General features: G+C 41.5%; 1 protein-coding gene across 2 annotated transcripts in view; it reads right to left on the bottom strand.

Moving 5' to 3' along the window:
• The window catches only part of PRKCH (protein kinase C eta), a 227,910-nt gene that overhangs the window by 55,074 nt on the left and 152,944 nt on the right, over positions 1-19,892 (bottom strand). For both annotated transcript variants that reach the window (XM_033952506.1, XM_033952505.1), the window contains exon 10: positions 4,235-4,389. In XM_033952506.1, the coding sequence (XP_033808397.1) occupies positions 4,235-4,389 (155 nt within the window). The remainder of the gene's footprint in view (positions 1-4,234; positions 4,390-19,892) is intronic.

Raw genomic sequence — 19,892 nt, 5'->3', positions numbered from 1 at the left:
TTGGTAGTAGCTCATTGAGTTTCCAGCAAGATTTTGGCTACTTACAACCAAAGTTTATAGTGTGCATAAATGCGCTGGGTCAAAATTCAGCATGGCGCTTTTCAAAAACTGGCCCTATTGGGGATTTTTGTGCACCAGTTCTTGCTAAAATTAGTTTTGCATGAGGGGAGGAGTGGCCTAGTGGTTAGAACTGCTGTCTCAGCACCTGAGGTTGTGAGTTTGATACCAAAGCTTAATCCCCTGTTGCCCCCAGGTCCAATATACAGTAGTTAGATTGTGAGCCTGCCAGAACAGATTAGGAAAATACTTAAGAATACCAGATTACTATTCAGTGTAAACTGCTTAGAATATAAGCAGTGTGCAAAATTAAACAAAGGGTGCCAGACATACATCTCACCATAACCCCCTTATAATTTATGGTAAGCCCTCCAAAACTCCCCCCAACCTACTATACTCACCTGTCTACCACCCCAATAGCTCCTATGGCTGCAGGTGGCACCTATAGGGCAGTATAGTAGAGTTTTGATGAGCTCACACTTTCCACCATAAATGTGGTAGTGAGAGTGGCTTATGGGCCTGGGTCCTCCTCTCTATGATTTACAAGCCTACCCACCTGGCTACGTAAGACCTGTGTGCTTCTCTATTAGGCTTTCCCATACCAGATGCTGCTGTTCTACAGACAGATACGTACTGTTTCATTCAGATATTTGTGGGTTGGGAGGGGGTCAGTAACCATTGGGAGAGTGTATGTGTGTGGGGGGGTCATTACTTAATCCCTTCAGTGGCCATCTGGTCAATTTGAGTTCCTTTGTGGCACTTAGATGCTTTTAAAACAGGTCTAGCTCCAGAAGTCTAAGTTCCGTCCTGGACGTATTCAGAAAATGTTCGACTACTGTATATACTCGAATATAAACCTAGATTTTAGGGCAAAAAAAAAGGCCCAAAAATGGGGATCTCGGTTTATATTTGAGTCTTACCACTTAGTATTTCTATGGTGCTACTAGACGTACACAGCATTGTACACTAAACATATAAGAGACAATCCTTGCTCAATAGAGAATATAATCTAATTAAGACAGACAAACCAATAGGGGTTAGGGAAATTCTCACAGAGGGAATGATAAAAAAGACATGGACCCATCTCAGGCCTCTTCCCAGGCCTACCTTAAACTCTGCTGGTTCAATGGTGAGCCAAGGCAAGAGCAATCCTCCTATGCTCCTGCCCCGTGCAGTCTCACTACTCAAAATGGCTGCCACAAGTTCCTACAGTAACCTTGTGAGACTACTGTGAGTTCGTTTTATATTTGAGTCAACCCTTTTTCCCTCTTTTTTTTGGGGGAAAAAAGTTTACCTCGGTTTATAGTCAGATAGGTTTATATTTGAGTACATACGGTCTTACCGCAAGATGTCCAAATGCTAAGCATGCTCAAAGCCCGCCTATAACATGCCTCCAACGTGCTCTCTCAAACTTTGCACTCATAGTGACTAAGAAACCTAGCAAGAAGGCCAGAAAGTCTGTTTTGAAAATAGGCACATGGACATTTTGGTGAGAAAAACATCCAAGTGCTGATTTATGCCATTTTTTGGGACATCTTAGGGCTCCTTTCACAAAGGTGCGCTAAGCGTTTTAGCACGCGCTAAACGCTAACGCGTGCATGTTAGTCTATGGATGTGTTAGCGGTTAGTGCGTGCGTATATTTAGCTGGTGCTAAACGCACGCTATAATGCATAGCGCACCTTAGTTAAACAGGGGGGGTTAGTGTTTTGAAAATGAGCCCCATAGTATATAACTGGACCAATGATGAGATATGGTGTGCTATGAGTATTGTCCTTCCCCAGTGAGATAATTGGGTGAATTGCAACCACTGTCTGGTCCAAAAACTCTTTATAAAAATAACACGATAATTCAATAAACATCATTTCATAAGACAAATTATAACTGTGATGCAGGACATTCTTGATAAACTACTGAGTGCTAATGTTTACAGCACTGGGATTTTTTTAGGGGTTCTGTTCTAGTATTCTATAAAAAAGAACACAAGAATAGTCATACTGGGTCAGATCAATGGTCCATCTAGCTCAGTATCCTGTTTCCACGGTGGCCAATCCAGGTCACAAGTACCTGGCAAAAATCCAGGTAGCAGCAATATTCCATTCTACCAATTCCAGGGTAAGCAGCGGATTTCCCATATCTGTCTCAATAGCTGACTAAGGACTTTTTTTTCTCAGGAACATGTCCAAACCTTTTTTTAAACCCATCTACGCTAATCACTGATGCCACATCCTCTGGCAATAAGTTCCAGAGCTTAACTATTATTGGAGTAAAAAATATTTCCTTCTATTGGTTTTAAAAGTATTTCCCTGTAACTTCATTGAGTGTCCCCTAGTCTTTGTAATTTTTGATGGAGTAAAAAAAATAAAATAAAATCGATCTACTTGTACCTATTTTACACCACTCAGGATTTTGTAGACTTCAATCATAACTCCCCTCAACCGTCTCTTTTCCAAGTTGAAGAGCCCTAACCTCTTTAGTCTTTCCTCATACGAGAAGAGTTCCATCCCCTTTTTCATCTTGGTTGCTCTTTAAACCTTTTCTAGTTCCGCTAGATCTCTTCTGAGATAAGGTGAACAGAATTGAATGCAATACTCAAGGTGAGGTCACACCATGGATCGATATAGAGGCATTATGATATTCTTAGTCTTGCTTACCACATGGTACTTACTGCCTATACAGTATTCATGCTTAGCACACATCATTCCTTTGTCTAACCCACCTGTGTGTACATGCCCAGTTATAAAATTTTGGTGTATAAAATCCTGCATTGCTACACTCGCTATTGAATCCACACTTGCCTTCTCGGTTTTTGAGGTCTCAGTCTAAGAGTTTGTTAGTTGTTCCATCTCTTCGAAAAGCAAGTATTCGATCTTGTTCTTACAGGGTGACAGGGCCACAGTTGTGGAATGCTCTACTAGAATCCATATGTGAAATTTCTACGTTTGTAACTTTTCAAAAGAGCTTGAAAGCCTACTTTTTTAAAGAAGGCTTTTTATCATATTTAAGTGGTAGACTGGATAAGATTGTTGATGTGATGAAAGCATTCATAAATAAACTTTGGATCCCATACTCATCATCTAGGACCCTCCGAGCTAACAATCAAAACCTACTTTCCATACCGTCAATACGCGAACTGTTTTACGATACTACTCGCAAATCCAGTTTTTCAGTCACCGCCCCCTCTCTGTGGAATGCCCTCCCATTAGCTCTTCGATTAGAGAACTCTCTTGAAAAATTTAAAGCCAAACTTAAAACTTTTCTCTTTAAAGATGCCTTTACTCTTTAGTACCAGCTTCCGCTTCTCAAACCTTTCATTCTTGTGAAGCCTTGAAACATCAAACACTTCTTCTGAAGCGATCCCCATCCTAATGTTTTGCCACTCCCCATTTACCTTCCTTTTTTACTAATTTTACTTTGATGTATTTTAAACAACTTTCCCTCCCCAACTTCCCTTTTGTTCCATGTACATCAATGTAAATTCGTCTAGTATTTTTAATATTTGATAAAATATTGCTCTTATTTACCTATTTTAATTGTTTTCTACAATCTTTTTATATTGTACACCGTTTAAACACTTGTTTTGATAGACGGTATATCAAAAATAAAGAAACTTGAAACTTATTTATGTAACCCGCTTGGAACATTGGACGTGCGGGATATAAATGTTTTAAATAAATAAATTCACAAGACATTTTATTTAAATCTGTGTTGCAATCTAAGACTTTTACTCTATGCACAGCAGAAATCCAGTGAAAAGTTTCACAAATGGGGTTTCACGTACAAAACCCCAGCATTTCATATTTTTGTACATGACGCCCCATTGGTAAAATTTTTCACTGTTTAGTAACTTGGCCTCCAGGTAGAGGGAACAGTGAGCAGAAAGATTTTGTGAGATCTAAGCAACTCCTCTTCCCTATCCTGGAAATTGCACTGACCATGATGATCACCTTGAAGTTTGGTTAATTGGGTTGCACAAATTCCAATCTGAGCTGCATTCAGTCAAAAGTGCCAGCATCAATACAAGCCAAACAAAGAATAAATTTAATCCTTGATGTCTTTATTCTGTAGGTAACAAGACTGTTGGATGCCTTTCTAGATGAAAAGGGATCACCTGCATTCTGTGATCCACAAAAATCATGATAAAATTCAGACATTAGCCATTGAAAGACCTATAATTACCTGTATATAATGCCTTTGTCATGAAGAAACATGAGCGCGGAGGTAATTTCTGCTCCATAGAAGCGTGTCCGGGCATCATCAAAGCGGCGGGACTTCTGGATGTGAAACATTAGGTCCCCACCATTCACAAACTCCATAACAAAAAACAGCCGATCCTTAAAACAAATGAATAGATAGTCTGCATTAAAATAATATTGTACATTTATTTATTTATTCAATTTTCTATACACAATTCAAATTGTTTTCCCAAGTGAGCTCAGAACGGTTTACATGAATTGATTCAGGTACTCAAACATTTTCCCTGTCTGTCCTGCTAGGCTCACAATCTATCTAATGTACCTGAGCCAATGGGGAGATTAAGTGACTTGCCCAGGGTCACGGGGAGCAGCATGGGTTTGAACCTACAACCTCAGGGTGTTGAGGCTGTAGCTTTAACCACTGCGCCACTCTAGAAATCAAAATGCAGCAAAAGTGAGCCAAGTATAGGACAATCAAGCCGTTGTGACATCACTGATGAGGTTGGCTCTTAGTCATTGGTAGAATGAGGCATTATGATGTCACAATACCAGCTCCTGTTATCAGAGGCTGAAGCTTTTCACACTATTTATGCAATTTTCTATACTGTTCTCTCAAGTGAGCTCAGAATGGTTTACATGAATTCATTCAGGTACTTGAGCATTTTTCCCTGTCCTGGTGGGCTCACAATCTATCTAATATACCTGGGGCAATGGGGGGATTAAGTGACTTGCCCAGGGTCACAAGGAGCAGCGTGGGTTTGAACCCGCAACCCCAGGGTGCTGAGGCTGTAGCTTTAACCACTGCACCACACTCTCACATTGACATAAAACACAGAGCTCCTTTAACTAAGGTGCGGCTAGCATTTTTAGCGCGTGCAAACCCTGCGCTAAACGAAAAATATTAATGCAAGCTCTATGGAGGCATTAGCGTCTAGCGCGCGCGGCACTGTAGCGCACGCTAAAACCGCTAGCGCACCTTAGTAAAAGGAACCCATAGTTTTACTCCTTGGGATCTAGCTAGGTACTTGGAACCTGGGTTGGCCACTGTTGGAAACAGGATACTGGGCTTGATGGATCTGTCTGAGTATGGTAATTCTTATGGTCTTATAGTTAAAAATTCAGAATAAAGTATTTTATCCACAGGAAGAATACAATTTTAGGGGTAGGGGAATTGCTTGGGCCAGAGTTGGGGAGTGGAAAAGGGAACTGGATGTCAAATGAGAACCATCAAGAGTTTCAAGCAAATCTATTCCTAGAAATCCAAGTCATCCGTAGCTCCTGTCAAATGACTACAATTGTTTAATTTGGATCGTTTTGTCCCCAATTGCACACGTGTGAGTTGAATCCTTCAAAGCTGTACTTATAGGTGAAAATCTAAAGCAACCGGAGAAGACTGTGACACTGAAAAAAATTGGTGCTGACAGTATCCCCATCTCTTAATCATACCCTATGCATTCAGATTTAACTTTTATTAGTTATGACAGGGAAACTCACTATACTAAATTAATCATTCATACCACTTCCAGACAGGATGTATCCAATATATATTAATATTCATTCAGGAAAAAGGCCTCAGAATAGGAGCCTACGTACAGTCCTATCACAGACTGAAACTTCAACGTAGCAGCTCCTTGCTCTAATCATTGGCCAAAAAACCTGAAAATTTCTTTAATTCACTTAAATTATTTTTAATTATTTTTAAATAAATATGTGTACTTTTTTTTAATATTTTCTTCAAACTTTTCTAAATCTTATGGATACACCTCTCTGATGGTTTGGGAGAGAATATTAGACAACTGGATATTAGATACTTATCTCAGCGTTGTCATTGCTGGTTCATATATAGCCTGTTCACTGCCAATATGTTGCCATTCAATATATTACCAAGAATTGGAAAAGTCATAAGAATCTTAATTACACATTCTGGTGGAATTTGTTGTGCCATATTTTTAAGATGGAAGGAGTAATAGCAGTACAAAAAGGGACCTATAATAACTTTATAAAGATACTAGTCATTAAGCCAGTTACATTAACGGGTGCTAGAATACAGTTCACCCTCTATGTTGCCCCTTCCATTCACTGCCCTCTCTTCTCTTTCCATCCAGTGTCCGCCCTCTCTCTCTCTGTCCCATATGGCCTCTCTCCATCTCCTCCTTCCTTTTCCCTTGGTCTGGCATACCTTCCTCCTTCCCTCCAAGCCATTCTCTCCCCCTCTGCTCCCTTTCCTCATTTAACTACTTCATTGGTCAGCAGCAGCATTCACAATTCATTGCTTCAGGTCTTTCTCTCTGGCCGGTCCTGTCTTCATGAAAACAGGAAGTAGGCAGGACCGGCCAGAGAGGAAGGCCTGAAGCCAGCAATAGCAGCGAATTGTAAACGCTGCTGCTGCCTGAAGCACTCGAGGCAGACGCTTCTCTCCCCTCCCAGCCCAACCCCCGCTGACTCTGCGACCCTCCCAGCAAGATGACTTTAATATCAAACCTCCCTCCAGCGTTGGCAACCGCAGCACGCTAAACAGGCTGCTTCGGCTTTCTTCTGCCGTTGAGTCTCTCTGTCACGTCATTGATGACGTCATCAGTGACGCGGCAGAGGGACTCAATTGCAGGAGAAAGCCCGAAGCAGCCTGTTTAACGTGCAACGACTGCCAACGCTGGAGGGATGTTTGTACCGGTGCAGAAGCGATATGTCTCTCCCCCTCCAGTACCTGTGCAGCACTTTGCTGTGGCGCATCCTCCCATCGTAAGTCGGCCACAGCGCTCGAGTCTGTTTCTCCCGCTTTGTCTAGCCGCCGCATACGCACTCTGGCCATGGACCTACAGATCACGGATCAGGGATTACAGATCACGCAGGTCTGAGTGCACATGTGCGGCTAGCGTTTTATTATATAGGATGGGGGCCATTGGAAAAATATTGTGATGAATAGACATCATTTCTTTTCTTACCCCTTTTCTTTTCTTTCTTAGTTTTATCTAGCACACTCAAGGGGGGAGGATGGATTTGGGATGTTATTAAATACGAGATGTTATAATATGTTTTATAACATTGCATATTCTATTTTAATTGAGAATGGGATGAAGGGGGGAGGGGGGGAGTTTTACACTATTATAGTTCATATGTTAGATAATATAGTGCTTATTTTTATGATATATTTTTATGCACTTATTGTTTCATTTGAAAATTAATAAAGATTTTTTTTTTTAAAAAGAAAAAAATTGGTGCTAATTGGTATTTTTTAACAGGCACTCTGGGTTCGGTGCCTTTTATAGAATAGTGTATAGTGGCAGCCATATGTGTAGTGCCAGAATAGCGTGTAATTCCTCACACTCAAACGAACTGAAATCTGGTATAAATCCTGTTGCGTAAGTTAGCTGCTATAAGATTTGTGCACAGATCTTTATGGAACAGTGCTTACCAAGATGCAAACATAAATTTTAAAAAATGTTGCAATTAATGCCAATAATTGATCATTAGCACCCAATTATTAGCAAATATTTGGCTCGTTATCCAATTCAGTTGCATGCAATGCACACATCAGGACTCCTCGCAATTTTGTGCGTGGAAATATGTGCACCCTTTATAGAATCCAGTCTTTCATCAGAAACAGGTTCCCTTCCAATCCTTACCATGTTTTTCTATAATACACACAACCACCACAGCTAGTGAAGCACTGTCCAAAATAATTAGGCTTCCCCATGCTGACTAATGTTTAGATTTTAAATGTGGTTACTCCATATGGGTCACACTATGCCTTCTTAGAAGCCATAAACCATCACTTTACTCTCCTGTAGCTTTTATTCTGACCTCTAGTGCTAGATTAGGTTTTGGTCACAGAACCTCTGAAGCCGTGACCAGAAAACCTCATTTTCCTCTTTCCATTTCCCCTCACCTCCTTAGGTTTTCAATTTGAGATCATGCCTCGCCAGTTAATTCATAAATACCACAATTCAGTAGTTGCAATTTCGTTATTATCTTTACATTATGTTGCTGTGTCAAGTCCATATCCTGGACCTAAGAAGATGCACGCACGCGGTAGCCGTTTATTTAAATTACAATTGTGAAATAAATATTATAAGCTGGGGCCACTAGTGTGCCTAGTTTATGAACAGTAGCATTGAGGTGCCTGATTGGAGCCAATAATTTTATTTATTCAATTTTCTATACTGTTCTCTCAAGGAAGCTCAGAATGGTTCATAGACATAATCGCGGAAGACAAAGGCGCGCGCCGACAACTGAGCGCAAGACGGAGGCGCGCGCCAAAGAAAATTACTGTTTTTAGGGGCTCCGACGGGGGGTTTTGTTGGGGAGCCCCCCCCACTTTACTTAATACAGATCGCGGCGGTGTTGTGGGGGGTTTGGGGGGTTGTAACCCCCCACATTTTACTGGAAACAACTTTTTCCCGAAAAAACAGGGAAAAAGTGAAGTGTTCAGTAAAATGTGGGGGGGGGGGTTTACAACCCCCCAAACCCCCCACAACGCGGCGCGATCTGTATTAAGTAAAGGGGGGGGGTGGTTCCCCCCCCACGCCCCGCCCCCGGAGCCCCTAAAAACAGTCATTTTCTTCGGCGCGCGCCTCTGCGCTGCGCTCAATTGTCTGCGCGTGCCTTTGTCCCGGCGCGCTTTTGACCTGACACTGCTCAGAATGGTTTACATGAATTTATTCAGGTACTCAAGCATTTTTCCCCATCTATCCTGGTGGGCTCACAATCTATCTAATGTACCTGGGGCAATGGGGGGATTAAATGACTCACCCAGGGTCACAGCGTGGGTTTGAACCCACAACTTCAGGGTTCTGAGGCTGTAGCTTTAACCACTGCACCACACTCTCCCCACAGTTACACATGTAAAGGCTAAGTACTTTTCTATATGGCTATTTTTTATTTCATATGCTACCTTTCCTCCTTAGATATCCAAGTGGTTTATAATACAATGACTAGTAATCAGGTACTCTAAGCATTTTCTAAATCTGTCCCTGGAAGTTCACTATGGTACCTGGGACGATGGAGGGTCAAGTGACTTATTCATAGTCACAAGAAGCAGTGCTGGGATTGAACCCACAACCTCAGTGCTGAGGCAGCAGCTCTAACCACTACGCCACTCCACCACTCCTAGATTGCCTAGACGAGAGGTATATTCAGTAAATGAAGCCCAAAGTTAGGTGAAGCCAGACGAAGAAGGGAAGAAGTCTTGCCTCAAAGTATCACCAACCACAAAAAAGGCCATTTGCTTTGCATAAGAACATAAGAACATAAGAACTGCCATCTCCGGATCAGACCTTTGGTCCATCAAGTCCGGCGATCCGCGCACGCGGAGGCCCTGCCAGGTGTACCCTGGCGTAATTTATAGTCCATCATATCTTTATATGCCTCTCTTAAGGAGATATGCATCTAGTTTGCTCTTGAAGCCTAGGACGGTCGATTCCGCAATAATCTCCTCTGGGAGGGCATTCCAGGTGTCAACCACTCTCTGAGTGAAGCAGAACTTCCTGACATTAGTCCTGAACCTGTCCCCCCTTAGCTTCATTTCATGTCCTCTAGTCCGTGTCAAATTGGACAATGTAAATAATCTTCTCTGCTCTATTTTGTCGATTCCTTTCAGTATTTTGAAGGTCTCGATCATATCCCCACGCAGTCTCCTTTTCTCTAGGGAGAACAATCCTAGTGTTATAAGTCTATCCTCATATTCCAGTTTCTCCATACCCTTCACCAGTTTTGTTGCTCGTCTCTGCACCCTCTCCAGCAGTTTTATATCCTTCTTTAGGTAGGGAGACCAATGTTGGACGCAGTATTCCAAGTGTGGTCTGACCATTGCCCTATAAAGCGGCATTATAACTTTCTCCGATCTACTCGAGATTCCTTTCTTTATCATGCCCAACATTCTATTTGCCTTCTTTGCCGCTGCCGCGCATTGTGCCGACGGCTTCAGGATCCTATCTATCAGTACACCCAGGTCCTTTTCTTGTTCACTCTTCCCCAGAGTTGCACCTGACATTGTATACTCGTATTCCTTATTCTTATTGCCTAAATGCATTACCTTGCATTTCTCCACATTGAACTTCATCTGCCATTTCTCCGCCCATGTTTCTAACCGACACAAGTCGCTCTGGAGTTCCTCTCTATCCTCCTGCGATCTGATTGCCCAGCATAGTTTTGTATCATCTGCAAACTTGATGATCTCACTGGTTGTTCCTTCCTCCAGGTCATTGATATAAATATTAAAAAGGATCGGCCCAAGTACCGAGCCCTGTGGTACACCACTAGTCACTTTCTCCCAGTCGGAGAACTTCCCATTTATGCCCACTCTCTGCTTTCGGTTTTCCAGCCATTTGCCTATCCACCTTTGTATATCCCCCTCTATGCCATGGCTTTGTAGTTTCCTGAGAAGTCTTTCATGTGGAACTTTGTCGAACGCTTTCTGGAAGTCCAAGTATATTATGTCCACCGGCTTCCCACTATCAATTTGCTCGTTCACAGTCTCAAAAAATTGGAGTAAATTCGTCAAACATGATTTCCCTTTCCTGAATCCATGTTGACTGGGTTTCATCAAGTCGTGTGCGTCCAAGTGCCAGACTATGCTATCCTTGATCAGTGCTTCAACCATCTTGCCGGGGACAGACGTAAGACTCACAGGCCTATAGTTGCCCGGTTCCCCTCTCGATCCTTTTTTAAAAATTGGCGTGACGTTCGCTATCCTCCAGTCGTCCGGTATCTGTCCAGTTCTGATTGTCAGGTTTGCAAGTTTTTGCAATAACTTTCCGATTTCAACCTTCAATTCCTTTAAGACTCTCGGGTGAATTCCATCCGGTCCAGGGGATTTGTCACTTTTAAGTTTGTCGATCTGATAGTATATCTGGTCTAAGTCCACTTCAACTGTGGTGAGGCTGTCTTCTATTTCTCCTGCAAACACTTTCTCCGCTTCAGGTATTGTTGAGGTGTCCTCCTTCGTAAAGACGGACGCCACTCAAGTTCTATTCAGTATTTATGTGAATCCCTTTCTCTTTTAATATACATGCAATTTTTCTCAATATGGTTTTTATTTAATTACTAGTCTTTAAGCCCGTTACATTAACGGGTGCTAGAACATATGTGTGTGTGTCTGTCTTTATTTCTTTCTCTCTCTCTCCTTAGCCGCTTTCTTTCTTTCTGCCTTTCTTTTTCCTTGGCTGTCCATCACCACCCCTTGCCTGCTCCCTCTGTCCATTTTCCCTTCCTTTTACCTCCCCTGTGTCCACCACCACCCCTTCACTGCTCTCCTTATGCAGCAGCAGCCCTTCTCCCTTTGTTTTACCTCCCCCCTGTCCAGCAGCACCTCTTTCCTTCTCCCCCTGTCCAACATTAGTCCTCCGTTCCTTTTCTTCAACCCCCTGTCCATCAGCATCTCTTTCGTTCTCCCCCTGTCCAACGGGTGATAGAGTAGACGACTGTTTTTTTTTTTCCTTTCTCTCTCTGTGCTTGGATGCTGTCTGTCTGTCTGTCATTCTTTCTGTCTGTGTCTCTGTCTAAAAACCATATTGAGAAAAATACCTGCATGTCCTAGGTTTCATTGCATAACATCTTTAAACAGGTGTTCCACTTATTTAATCCAAAGCCAGTTATTCATATTAATCCTTACACAGGATGTCGATAGATTTGTAGTTTTTCAATGACGAGTGGAGAGCTCCATCTTCCCCATGACCAAAAAAATTTTGACGAGCTCAATCAAAAGTCTAACAAATGATGATTTTTGCTTATGATCATGAAGGCATCATCATCACAGACAAAGTTCCATGTGGAAGAAGTGTCACAGCAGTGTATTTTCGTGATTTTTTGCAAAAAATGCACAGAAAAATTGCTGGGCAACTCATTCTTCACACCAATGCTCGCCCGCATATAGGGAATGTCGTCATTGAAAAACTACGCAAATATGGCTGGGAGGTGCTACCTCATGCTCCCTACAGTCCAGACATGAGTCCACCAGACTTCTACCTTTTTCCAAAGTTGAAACAACCTATGCGTGGACATTGTTTTGCATCTCTGGAAGAGCTTTTTTCCGCCGGTACCCAAGCCATTTGGCAACTGAACAAAAACGGTGTCTTGGATGGAATAATGAAACTTCCCGGACGTTGGGACTTGGTCATTGCGAAGCAGGGAGACTATATTGAAGGATTGTAAAGAAATACTTGAACAAAACAACAACATGTAAATTAAAAAAAAAAAAAATAAATTAGTGTGCATTATTTATGAAATGACCCTCGTACATAGTTCTTTTAAATCCCATTGTTTTTTCTTTTTTTCTCTTTTAGTCTGCATGTACATTTTACATATCTAGTGTGCATATCTGTATGTATATATTCTTTTTATATTTTAATTTTAATTGAAATGTATGTATTGATTTAAATTTTTATTTATTTCCAATATTTGGTTTGTCCCCTGAAGAAGGCATTTTAGGATGCCTAAACCAGGATCCTAGTTGGGACCTTAGTCTTCAGTTTATGACTTATACTTTATGACATTTACTAATAAACTGTTCCATTGGTTGAATTCGGACATCTCACTTGCCTTCTTTTTGTGGTTGCCCAAAGTTAGGTGCCAGGATGATCGGCGCGAAACTAGTATTCTGTAATGGGCACTCCTTTTAAAGAATACCAGCTTAGCATACATTTCACGCCTGACTTTGTGTACGAGCATTTATGTTAGAGAATGACACGGTGACAAAATTCATCACCGTCCCCGTCGATAACCGCGGGAAACCATTTTCATGTCATTCTTTAAGGAGAGAGGGAAGAATCAGAGTATAATTGGGCACAACCACTGACCCGCAAGCTTTGCTTTGAAGAATGCTGGTGTAGAAGGATTGAGGCTGAAACAGACACTACAGAATGGTATCCAGAACAGATATTGTGATGTCATAATGCCTCATTCCACCAGTGCCTGAGAGCCAATCACATCAGTGATGTCACAATGGCTTCATTATCCTTGGCTCACATAAGAATCAGAGTATGAATGGCCACAACCACTGACCCGCAAGCTTTGCTTTGAAGAATGCTGATGTAGAAGGACCGAGGTTGAAATAGACACTAGAAAATGACATGGGATTATTTCCCGCAGTTATCCGTGGGGACGGGAACGGTGATGAATTTTGTCACCGTGTCATTCTCTAATTTATGTCTGCCAAAGGCTGATGTATATGCTCATGCCCAATTGATGGCAGCAGGCATGCAAATCCAGGTATTCTATATCACATTGCCTAAATTCTGGGAACACCCCTGACCCATCCATACCTTTCCCATGGCCACACCTCCTTTGAAGTTGAACACAATGAAAATAGGTTCAATAGGAGGAGGGTGTGGCACAGCAGTAGAGCTGAGGCTGTGGGTTCAAACCCCAAACTGCTCCTTGTGACCCTGGGCAAGTCACTTAATCCTCCACTGCTCCAGGTATATTAGATAGTCTGTGAGCCCACCAAGACAGATAAGGAAAAATGCTTGAGTACCTGATTGAAAACCGCTTAATACTCCTTGTAGAGCAGGGTTTTGGAAAGCTGTCCTGGGAAATCTATCTGAACATAGAAAAAAATGTTTCTCCAGATCCCTGCAGCCTTGCTGGACTAGGATTACAAAACGTCCGGATTTGGTTTATGCTCAATATTGCAAGTTGAACGATAAAGCTGCTTGATTTGAATACAGCTTTTTCACAACATTTCTGGGGCTTTAAAGTCATCTGATGGAATCTGATGAAATTTTTGCATCATTCATGCACTGTTAAGATGTTTAATCTTTTTTTTTTTTTTCACTTGCAATATTGAGCATAAACCAAATCCGGACATCTTGTAATCCTAGTCCAGCAAGGCTGCAGGGATCTGGAGAAACATTTTTTTCTATGTTCAGATAGAAAAGTAGTTAAGAAAAATAATGGTGATTCGGTTTTTTCCAGTTCTTTCCTGTTCAAATCAAATTGAAAAAAGTAAAACAGAACTGTTTTCATTTCTCAGAAAAAAAAAAGTCTTGGGAAATTTAAAACCAGATTCTGATGATATACACATTTCTCTTCTTCACGGTTACATCATAGTTGAACAATAAAGCTGCTTGATTTGAATACAGCTTTTTCACAACATTTCTGGGGCTTTAAAGTCATCTGATGGAATCTGATGAAATTTTTGCATCATTCATGCACTGTTAAGATGTTTAATCTTTTTTTTCACTTGCAATATTGAGCATAAACCAAATGAGTCAGAGGTAACAGGAAATAGTGCAAGCAGTAGAAGAAATCATGATGACGTCAAAGACTGATCTGAAAACCCACAACAGGAAGCTGCAGTGCCTCAGAGATCAGGATACAAAGAGAATATATTAACAGCACTTAGTCCAATATACGAGAAAAGACTCTGTTTCATGAGATTTATTTCAACAGAACACTTGTTCTGCGATAAAGGAATTTTTCAGGACAGTTAGGGTGGCTGTACAAACATTTAAAAAAAAAACCCCAACAAAACACCACCCCAAGATGAACTTCAATGTGTGGGAAGGCCTTGTCCTGGAATGTAATCTGCTTCAGGTTTGTTTCCACCTTTGTATTTAGGTAGAAATAATGGCAATATGTTCTCAGTGGTGTAACAAGGGTTGGAGATGCCCAGGGCGGTGACGCACCCCCGCACCCTTCTCTCCACTCCTCCCTTTATACTCAAGGCCGCCCTTCCCACCCCCATACCTCTTTAAATCTTCACCTGTGCGGGCAGCTTCCTGGTCCCACAACCCAAAAGTAATTTCAGGGGGAGTCAGGCCGGCACGAGCAGCAGGCTAGGGCAGATGCTCGTGCTAGCGAAGATTTTTAAAGAGGTTCCGGGGGTGGGGGGGGGGGCAGTGAAGAGAGGGTGAGAGAGTGGAATGGGGGTGGAGAGGTGCCGGCTCCCCCACCAAAATGGTGCCTGGTACGGCGCACTCCCCCTTACTATGCCACTGTACACGCTTAGAAATGAATGGTATTGCCATGTACGCTTGTCTTATTCATAATTTAATATAATGTATATATATAATACTTATGTTTAGTATAATCAGATTGTTTCATGTTTTATTTAATATTTGTATACTTTGTTATAAAATCAATAAAAAATATCTGAACTTAAAAAGAAGAGAAATGAATGGAATTTGCTTTCAGACAATGCAGTTCTGAATGATCTGCGACAAAGGGCAGCACAGCAAAACTGGGTGCAGTCTGCTTTACAGGACAAACTAAAATGCTCGTGTGATGTGGCTAGTAAGTGACTTGCCTTGGAGTGGGGGTGGGGGAGGGAAGCTGACTAAGCCGTTCTAGTTCATGTCCTCGAACAGAGGAGATTGAGAGGGGAGATGATCGAAACATTCAAGATAATAAAGGGAATAGACTTAGTAGATAAGGACAGGTTGTTCACCCTCTCCAAAGTAGAGAGAAAGAGAGGGCACTCTCTAAAGTTAAAAGGGGATCGATTCCGTACGAACGTAAGGAAGTTCTTGTTCACCCAGAGAGTGGTAGAAAACTGGAACGCTCTCCTGGAGTCTGTCATAGGGGAAAACGCCCTCCAGGGATTCAAGACAAAGTTGGACAAGTTCCTGCTGAACTGGAACGTACGCAGGTAGGGCTAGTCTCAGTTAGGGCACTGGTCTTTGACCAGAGGGCTGCCGCGGGAGCGGACTGCTGGGCACGATGGACCACTGGTCTGACCTAGCATCGGCAATTCTAATGTTCTTATGTCCATTCTGATGTCCAAATCACAAGAATTGGTAAACAGATATTAATCTCCTCAACTGGACGTCCTACAGTGGAAAGATCATTTCACCATCAGCTAAGTTCCAATAAACGAACCATTCAAACAGGAAATAATAAAGAAAGGCAATCAGTACAGGCTTAGTTCTCCCTTCGTGATGACCAATAGCCTCAGGCAGATATTCATGAAGTGACAAGCACTAAGACTACCGTCTCAATAAATTCTGCCCCGTACATCATAATGCCATAATATATAATAAATAGGCTTTTACCAGAGGGAAAAATTTATCTGAACATTTGGTATCCTCAGATTTTTCTATCAAACGTCAACCTCACTTAAATATCGGTTCTCATTCTCCCTGTGGTCATTGTACCATGTGTAATATTTCTTGTCAAGGGGAATCTTGGACTCATCCTAGGGACAAACGGATCCATCATCTAAAATCTATTACATCTTGTGACTCCTCTTACGTGGTGTATGTAATCTCTTGCCCGTGTGATTTAATTTATGTGGGCTGCACCACGAGAGCAGTCAGAACTAGACTTATTGAGGACCGGAGTTGTCTGAACCCTGGGAAACTTACGGTTCCGATGGTGGTTCATCATCAGGATAACCATCATTCTTGTGCTCAATTGAAATGGTGCATTTTAGAACAAATTCCTAGCACTTCAATGGAGATAAAAATGCTCATTTGTTAAAAAGGGAAAGCTTTTGGATTTTTTATCTTAAAGCGTTTTCACCTTATGGATTGAATGAAAATGTTGACAAATGTTTTACTTCATTCTTTCTTTGACATTCAGTATCCTACGTCATTACGCATGGTGACTTTGTAGTGGGCGGGGCTCTGGGTAGTGTTATAAAAAGCCCCTTCCCGAGTCTGTTAAATTGCTAGTATCAGCGTGATCGCATCAACAACGTGATTGATCCGTTTTTATTTTGGTGGTTTGAACTTTTGAATCCAGTTCTCCCCTTAAAAAATATCGACTTTATGACTGAACTTCCTCCCTCCTGATGAGGACATTGAAACAGGACCAGTCGAGCGTGGAGGTCATCTTCAGCGAATTTACCGGCTGTCTGAGCTAAGTGGTTTATCTGATTTAATATGAACACTGTGAGTTCCCTCCCTGTCATTGCTGCGGACGGGACTCCTAACCACTAGTGGATTTAGTTTTCCAGCTGGTTTTCTTCGTTTTTACATTTTCTATTTACATCGTTTCTTATGTTTTGCTATTTAGAACTGATACGTGTTTTACTGTTTTGTACTACTTTTGATATTTTTCATAGCTACTTTTTTCACGGCGTGCTGCCATCACTCGATTAAGGATTTCTCCGAGGATTTCCACTTGCACCAGGATTGGGCACAGGATTGTTATGTGGACTTGGACTTTCTTATGGTTGTTTGATTGAGTTTTTGAATGAGGATTTGGACATGTTTGACTTTTTTTTACTTTCTTTTTTATTTTTGTTAGTAGTTTTTGATTTATTTTTTGTTTTTCTGACTTGCAAGGTACTTTTTTCACTCCCCTACTCATATTTTTTCCCCTGGTCTTTTTACCTTTGATGGATGCTTGCACCTGATTTTTAAAAGCCTATTTATTATATATTATGGCATTATGATGTACGGGGCAGAATTTATTGAGACGGTAGTCTTAGTGCTTGTCACTTCATGAATATCTGCCTGAGGCTATTGGTCATCACGAAGGGAGAACTAAGCCTGTACTGATTGCCTTTCTTTATTATTTCCTGTTTGAATGGTTCGTTTATTGGAACTTAGCTGATGGTGCAATGATCTTTCCACTGTAGGACGTCCAGTTGAGGAGATTAATATCTGTTTACCAATTCTTGTGATTTGGATTTATCGTACTATTGGTAATATATAATTTTGGTTTTTTAAGGTCATTTTGATGTCCAGCATCACTTGACTCAGCCACTTGATAAGCGCGTAAGAGATGCCATAATGGGACAGACCGAAGGTCCATCAAGCCAATTCAGGCCACAAGTAGAACTTACTGTACTTTAGTAAAAGGGCCCCTAAAGTTTTTAAGGCACATTAATGAACCAAATATGCAGTAATGAAAACACATCCCCATGTTATGATCAGTTATTTAGTAATCATTCTGTATACAATTTCAATTAACTTTAGCACAGATAAACTATTTTTTTACATTCCTTAAAAACTGGTGACACTTTTCCATTTCTAAAAACAACAAATGCTTCTAAATCTGAAAATAAGATCTTGATTTTCAGTCTTCAAAGTTCATAGATTAAAAAAAAGGGGTAGAGGGGAGGATGGGGTTTAGGTCTTTTATTTTTATTGTTTTATTTGTTGAATTATTGTGCATGTTTTAATTATATAGTGTGCCGATTTGACTGAATTTAATGCGTGCACTATATATAATTTTTAATATTAACTAGACTCTTGCTCCTGTATATTAATTTTACCAACTATTACAGAATGTAAGTTATTACTGCCACCTGCTGGCCACTAATTTATCTGCATAGCAGAATCTTACGTTCTTTCATTTGGTAGGAAGGTGGAACTGAGTATTTTGAGTCTAAGATGCTTGATGAGGATGGTGCCCCCAATACAGATCAAGGTAAGCTAAATCATTTAATCTCCCCACCCTTTTTACAAAACCGTGCAAGAAGTTTTTAGCGACAGCCAGTGCGTTGAATGCCCTGAACTGCTCTGAACTCAGAGCAGCACAGAGCATTCAGTGTGGCGACATATGCTAAAAACATTTTGCATGGTTTTGTAAAAGGAGGAATTAGTCCATTCATGTTTTCAAACTGCAGCTATGTCAGATGGAGGCTCAGACTAGCACAGAACATATGTGAACATTGGTTGTGAATTACAGGAAGATGCTAGCTGAATTTTGGACACCACTCACAGAAACAGTGATGTAGTATGGGGGGGAGGGGTCTGCCCCGGGCGCCGGCACCCATCCACGCCGATTCTCTTTTCAGTAGTATTTTTCATGAATAGTGAGAGAATATGAGATTTTCTACATCTTATCTATCATGATTGAACCTCAAGACTCCTGAGGCAGGCTCTTTTGGGCCAAAACACGGTCGTGTAGAGTCAATTACAATAAAAAGAGACTGAGAACCAATTGGTCTCCTTTATTGCATTTTCTTGCTCTCCATTTAAGAACATAAGAATAGTCTTACTGGGTCAGACCAGTGGTCCATCAAGCCCAGTAGCCTGTTCTCACGGTGGCCAATCCAGGTCCCTAGTACCTGGCCAAAATCCAAAGAGTAGCAACATTCCAGCATCTCAAAGAATAGCAAGATTCTGGAACCCAAATGAGAACAACATTCCAGAGCTGAGAGAGTGATGTCATAATGCCTCATTCCACAGTGCCTCATCAGTGATGTTATAATGGCTTGATTGTCCTATACTTGGCTCACGTAAGAACATAAGAATAGCCATACTGGGTCAGACCAATGGTCCATCAAGCCCAGTAGCCCGTTCTCATGGTGGCCAATCCAGGTCACTAGTACCTGGCCAAAACCCAAAGAGTAGCAATATTCCAGCATCTCAAAGAATAGCAACATTCTGGAACTCCAATGAGAGCAACATTCCAGAGCTGAGAGTGTGATGTCATAATGTCTTATTCCACAGTGCATCAGAGCCAACCTCATCAGTGATGCTACAATGGCTTGATTTTCCTATACAATGGCTTAATTGTCCTATACAGAGGCCAATCCAGGTCATTAGTACCTTGCCAAAACTCAAACAGTAGCAAAATTCCGTGCTACTGATCCAGGGCAAGCAGTGGCTTCCCCCATGTCTTTCTCAATAACAGACTATGGACTTTTCCTTCAGGAAATTGTCAAAACCTTTCTTAAAACCAGCTGCACTATTCGCTTGCTTAGTTCCCATCTCATTCAGAAACTATTACTGCCGCCACACCCACAGTTA

This window comes from Geotrypetes seraphini, chromosome 7 (assembly GCF_902459505.1).
Source record: "Geotrypetes seraphini chromosome 7, aGeoSer1.1, whole genome shotgun sequence".
In the NCBI taxonomy this organism is placed as follows: Eukaryota; Metazoa; Chordata; class Amphibia; order Gymnophiona; family Dermophiidae; genus Geotrypetes; species Geotrypetes seraphini.
Note: the sequence above shows the minus strand (reverse complement) of the source record. Positions and strands in the feature narration are given on the sequence as shown.